The 6367-nt window shown below is 34.4% G+C and overlaps 1 protein-coding gene across 3 annotated transcripts in view; it reads right to left on the bottom strand.

Moving 5' to 3' along the window:
• Nucleotides 1-239: 239 nt before the first annotated feature.
• The window catches only part of IRX2 (iroquois homeobox 2), a 7152-nt gene continuing 1024 nt past the window's right edge, over nt 240-6367 (bottom strand). Inside the window, exons 1-4 of one of the 3 annotated variants that reach the window (XM_089655580.1) lie at nt 4949-4969; nt 3863-4268; nt 2249-2953; nt 240-1122 (exon numbers count right to left, since the gene is read on the bottom strand). In XM_089655580.1, the coding sequence (XP_089511706.1) occupies nt 1064-1122; nt 2249-2953; nt 3863-4238 (1140 nt within the window). In that variant the 5' untranslated portion in view covers nt 4239-4268; nt 4949-4969 and the 3' untranslated portion in view covers nt 240-1063. Of the gene's footprint in view, nt 1123-1721; nt 1790-2248; nt 2954-3862; nt 4269-4948; nt 4970-6367 lie in introns of those variants that run through there. The other 2 variants (XM_089655579.1, XM_089655578.1) reach the window with 2 other exon arrangements.

The following is a 6367-nucleotide window of genomic DNA, read 5'->3' on the forward strand; positions in this document are numbered from 1 at the left end:
CTGGCCACTTGTCCATGTGCATGCTGAGGATGGTCATGAGAAAATAAGATGGCGTTGGCAATGCGATAGGAAGGTGGGGGTGAGGGTTGTGTGTGTTTGGAATATAATGATAATAATATTAATCATCATCATCACCACAAATGGCAATAGATAAGCTATATATAAAGTCACACTCAAGGAAAAAAAAATAGACCTGCAAACCTGTGCTCATATCAAACAGCTCATCAATCTAAAGGGAATTTGTTTTAAAGACTTTATTCATGAACACAATAGGATAATGAAACAATAATAAAGCCACAAACTCGCCTAAAACCTGTCTGGCTGTTTGAATAGAAATATTTCCACACTTGCATATAAGCGGGCATTTTTTAGGCAAAAACCTATATGTGGTCTGTGCATAGGTTGTAATAGCATGACGATAAAAATTCATTTTTTTTCGGTCTAACCTGTGTTTATTTACAGTTCAGTATATAAATTATTAAAGAATACTCATCGACAATCAAAGAAACAAAAAGGTCCATAGTGATCATCATCTGTTTTCAAATAAAAACAGGCAGAATTTATTTACAAAACAAGTTTTAAATTTCATTGCAATACAACTTGCATAAATTACTAGAAGCTTTTTTTCATATCTTTACAAAAATAAATATGAAATCTTTTTTTGTGTTTGTTTTTTTTTTCTTTGTCCCACATAATTAAGTACTCCAGTTCATCAGTCAAGACGTACTGTCTCTATGGTATAGATCATTTTAGAAATAAGTTTTGTGTTCTTCCTTTTCCATTCAGTCTTTACAATAAAATTCTACCATACCTATAGAATATTATACCGTGGCAATGAAGTGATCAAGTCAAAGATATCCTGAGAAAAAAAAGATTGCCAAAAAAAAGTCACAATATACATCAGGGTAACTATACTATACCAATCATTTTCACATATGTCCAAGGGAGCTCTCCTTTATTGTTTAAAAAAAACGGGGACAGTCTGTAGATTTAATAGTGCTCTGTGGCTCTTCTTTTATACAGTGGCACAAGATGTGATCCGGATTTAGATACGTTTTACTTATTAGCTCGGGGAGAGAAGATGGCTTGCTGACTTTTTTTCTAAGCAATTGTGACACCTACCTGTGAATCAAGGAAAAAAAAAATCGCTAAATCTTTTTTTCTTCACACAAGACTTTAAAAAAAAAAATTATATTTGTATACCCATCATTTCAATACATTCAGATTAGCAAGCAATATATTATCATTCATTTTGGTAGACTTAATCAGAGAGAACTGCAACCACAGATCAGTTCAATGCACTGCATTGAGTAATAGGGTATTATTAAATGTAACAAACTCTCTCTTTCTCTCTCTCTCTCTCTATATATATATAAATATATAAATATATATACATATATATAGACATAGAAGGGGAAGGTTGGAGACGGGTGAATTAATATGGATAACACAATAAAGAATTAAATGGCCCCATAATTACAGGGCTCAGAGTGCTTTTTCACTCATTAATAAATCATTTATCTAAACTGCCTTATTTAATGGGCCACAGACATAAGGCCTTATTTACAATTGGAAGTGATAATATGACATCAAATGATTTAGGCTATAAACTAAACAAGTAATAAAGGAAGCAATTGACGGTAAAGGCATGTTGTTATCTCTACAATAGGTCTTGGAGTCAGTCCCAAATGATCAGAGCAACAGAGACTGTTTTTACTTACTTCCATTGCTGTCTGATTGCACATCTATAGGTATGGCTGCACTCCTACTGTGCAGACTTCAGTGGGATCTGTCAAAATATAACCGTCAGTTAGTCACAGGACACAGCCAGCTAACTAGATTATAGGTACCAATTCTCCGATGGACTGCCTTTCTCAGCCAAGAGGTTTAGGAGCTACATTAAATGCTATGGTTTCAATTAACATAAATACTCTAATTTAGAACCACAAACACAGCGTGACAGCAGGCCAAATGCGTTACACATGGGGAAAGGCTGCATTTCGACTATTGTGGAGCAGAGGTGGCTACTTTCAGTATACTTGTGCATTTAGATTTCATAGGGCAAAGCTTGTGCATAGTCACTTTTACAGACAATCATTTCTGGCTTTACTTCATACACACATACAGCAGGAAGAGCTAACACTATTTGAATGATTTTTAATATAATAATCATGAATAAAAGCAAATCAGAATGAAATAGATTGTAGTTATGGATGGAACACAGTGTCCTGGGGAGGAGCACACCCACCTTTTTTAGAGTCATAGCTGGCTGACCTGTAGTGCTGATCTATCTGGCTGCTGGCAGTTTTTAGACAGTCATTGCTTGTGTGTTTGTGTAGAGAGTTGCTGCTTAAAACAGTTTGATTTAGTCCCTCACTGGTAGTCATGGTGGCTGAGTTATATCTCAGGATCCCTTGGCTTTGGAGAGCATTGAAATTCCCATAGTTCGTGTAGTTGCTATAAAAAGGCGATGTATAGTAGATGTGCCTTCCCAAGATTGAAGAGGAAGGGTAGGCAGAGCTGTGGGATACTGAAGAGGAGGTGGCAGAGGATACAGCAGACGGCTGGCAGCTCTGTCCTATATTCTGATGTTTAACGTCTGAGGTGGCTATCTCAGCCAGGGACCAAAGTTTAGGTTTGCTGGCCTGGGTCTGAGAAGTTGGAGAAATCCTATTGTCCAAGTTGGCTTTGTTTGAGGATCTGGGGCTCCCCTCATGCTGGTGGTTAAGTATTGGTGCCTCTATGCCTGTAAGGGGTGAGGAGGTCACAGGTTTGAGAGGGAGACTCCTGTTTTCTTCATCCAAATCTTCCTCGTCATCTTCATCCTCATATTTGTCCTTGGATTCAGTGCCTGATTCACAAAGATGGTCTCCAGCTCTGCAAGGCAACTTTTCTCCATCAGACTCGGCAGAACAAGAGTGGTCAGTCAAGGAGTCAACGTGCAAACTAATACCTGGAGGAAAGAAAGAGAAAATAATGATGTGGGACTTAAAATACAGTATGTTCTAATAATTCATCAGAGATTGGGCCCTGTACATTAAAATGGCCAGGGGAGCAGAAAATTAGGATTTTTACCGCCAATACTGCTAAGGTGCTTCCATTACTTTCTCATTTTTTAGAAGACCATCAGGGTTAATTAACATGCCTTATGGTGGCCATACACACTTTAATTGTATTATCCGATTAATTTGCGCTTCAATTGAGGCAACAGAATAAAAAAAAGCAATCAAATGGTGGCCATACATGCTACGATTTTATTAGCTGGTCGATGTGCGATTCGAGCAAAATTATCGAATTAGAAATCAATCTAATGGTGGCCACACACACTTTGTTTTATTATCTGATCAAGGTGTAATTCAATCAAAATGATCAAGTAGCCATAGCTTCTCTTCTGATCCATATAGATTCGGTTTAGATCAGATTCGATCAAACTAATTTGATCTGGGCAGAAAATTATGGATCATTTTGCATCAATTGGCAGCACTGAGATAATTCAACCTTAAGTCGAATTATGAGGTTGCATTGTGGAAACAGGGATACCATGTGTAACCTATTTTCATATCTTCCAACCACTGATCCAATTCCATTTCCCCATGTGTGGCATATCAATAGATTGTGTTGTTGACTATTGATCGAGATCTATCGACTATTGGGTGAGATCTATTGGAAAAAAATTGACCATTTATTGAAGCGTATATGGCTATTATTAAACTAAATATCCAAGGTTCTAGAATTGATGGGCACTATTACAGAAAGATAAAGGCCAGGTAATCACCATGTCCCCAGTCATCAATGAGCTGGCTGAGCAGCCTGGCCTATTACAGTCTACAGGGAAGAATAATAGTCTGGCAGCAAGGCTCACCTTCATCCTCTGCTGAGGTTTCATTGTTATCCTGGATCTTATCAGGATGTTCTTCCTTGCCTCTTTCTCCATCTCCATCATCGTCGTCCTCGTCCTCACTTTTATTTCGAGGTGCCCAGGTCATCTTGTTCTCTTTTTTCAGCCTCCTCCTAGCATTGGCAAACCACGTGGAGACCTGGGTGAGGGTCATCTTGGTGATGATGGCCAACATGATCTTCTCGCCCTTGGTGGGATAAGGGTTCTTCCTGTGTTCATTCAGCCAGGCCTTTAACGTGGCTGTAGCGTCCCTAGTAGCATTTTTCCTATAAGCTGGGTCATTTAATTGGTAGGGATAAGCTGGGCTGCCATATGGATGATAGCTGATTGCCCCTGTCATACCAGTGGTATGTGCATCGTATGGAGAACCCTAAAAACACACAAGGAAAATAAATAGATACATTCAGATCATCGCTATAGAGATCCTAAAGCAGACAGTTTATTTCCTAAGCCTTTTTTTATGCTTTTTTTCCACAACATCAAAATTCTAAAAGGGTGTGAAAACACCAGCGAAGCCATAAATTATTTAAATCCAATATTTTTTAACTAAAATTGTATTTTGATTAACCCTATTCCCTTGCTGAATCTTAACGACATCGCAGCTGCCAGAAGCCATTATGTTAAATTTAAACACCTCAGCCGTCATCAAGAGAGCGCTTGTATCCGCCTGGTGTGGATTGGAAAACTAAAAAGATCATTAAATAGATCGCTGGAAAATGACACCGATGTGGATTTGATTGTATTTTGAAAAGAAGCCACAGGTAGCTCCTAATCCTTCAGCTACATTGTAAACTTCAAAAGTGAGAAGAAGTTTTGCTTATCTGAAAGCTGTTCCCTAGAACAATAGGAGCTCCCAACAATTCACTGATCTAATGCATTGTAAATCCAATTTGCAAATCAGAAGATATGCATGACTTCGGATTGTTCAAGTGGCATGCAATTAGCATTTTAATTCGCCCTTTAACGTTCAAATTGCCTTTATTTAACTGTGCATAATGCAGGCGAGTTAAAGATCCCCCTAAAAGCAACTGGAAGAAAGTTTGTACCCACCCAGGATAACTATTTTCTGCTGCCATGACCTTAATGGACTTAAAACTGACTTTTTACAATGTCACAAAAACAAAAACAAAAAAAAGAAAGAAAACAAGACACCCTGTTTTTTTTTAAGCTTCCACCTAAGCGTAGTAAAGTATCAGAAGCCTTTGAAAAAGGAAACCTACATTTTTATAGACAACACCAACAGCAGTAAACAAAGCACAAATAAATGTCACAAGGTTCTGGAGAACCCCCCCCCCCCCCACAAAAAAAAAAATGAAAAAAAAAATGTGCCGGTGTCAGTTAAATCCACGACACTCGTTTATGTCATGCATTTAAAAAAAAAATAAAACCCAACATAATATAAAATAACATAAATATTAATGAGATCTTAATATAATAATATCTCAGGGTGCTAAGCAGCAGTGTGATTAAAATAGGAGTGATCCATCATCAAGCTAAGTGATGAATGACACGGTAACTACATAATGCACTAAAGCGGCGTCAAAATATATTTAGCACAACATAAAAAAAAAAATGCATGATACTTTTCCTGTGTGTTAATCTATTGATTATAGAATTACAGCAGGGAGTTCGAAATTAGGAAAGATATTCATGTGACTGTGAGAGCTTTGTGTTTTATATATATATATATATATTTCATAAAATAAATATTATATATATATATATATATATATATGTGTGTGTGTGTGTGTGTATATATATATATAAAATAAATAATAATAATAACACAGTTATATATATATATATACACACTACTTATATACTAATGTTTATATATATATATTTATTTATACACTACTTATATACTAATGTTTTTATATATATATTTATACACTACTTATATACTAATGTTTATATATATATATTTATACACTAGTTATATACTAATGTTTATATATATATATTTATACACTACTTATATACTAATGTTTATATATATATATTTATACACTACTTATATACTAATGTTTATATATATATATTTATACACTCCTTATATACTAATGTTTTTATATATATATTTATACACTACTTATATACTAATGTTTATATATATATATTTATACACTCCTTATATACTAATGTTTTTATATATATATTTATACACTCCTTATATACTAATGTTTATATATATATATTTATACACTACTTATATACTAATGTTTATATATATATATTTATACACTACTTATATACTAATGTTTATATATATATATTTATACACTACTTATATACTAATGTTTTTATATATATATATTTATACACTACTTATATACTAATGTTTTTATATATATATTTATACACTACTTATATACTAATGTTTATATATATATATTTATATATATTAAATTAGATATAATTATAAGTGTTAAAAAAAATAACAAAAAATAATAATAATGTAAAAAATGT

Source organism: Staurois parvus, unplaced genomic scaffold (genome assembly GCF_062004578.1).
Source record: "Staurois parvus isolate SC_StPar_1 unplaced genomic scaffold, SC_StPar_1.0 ptg000850l, whole genome shotgun sequence".
Lineage (NCBI taxonomy): Eukaryota > Metazoa > Chordata > Amphibia > Anura > Ranidae > Staurois > Staurois parvus.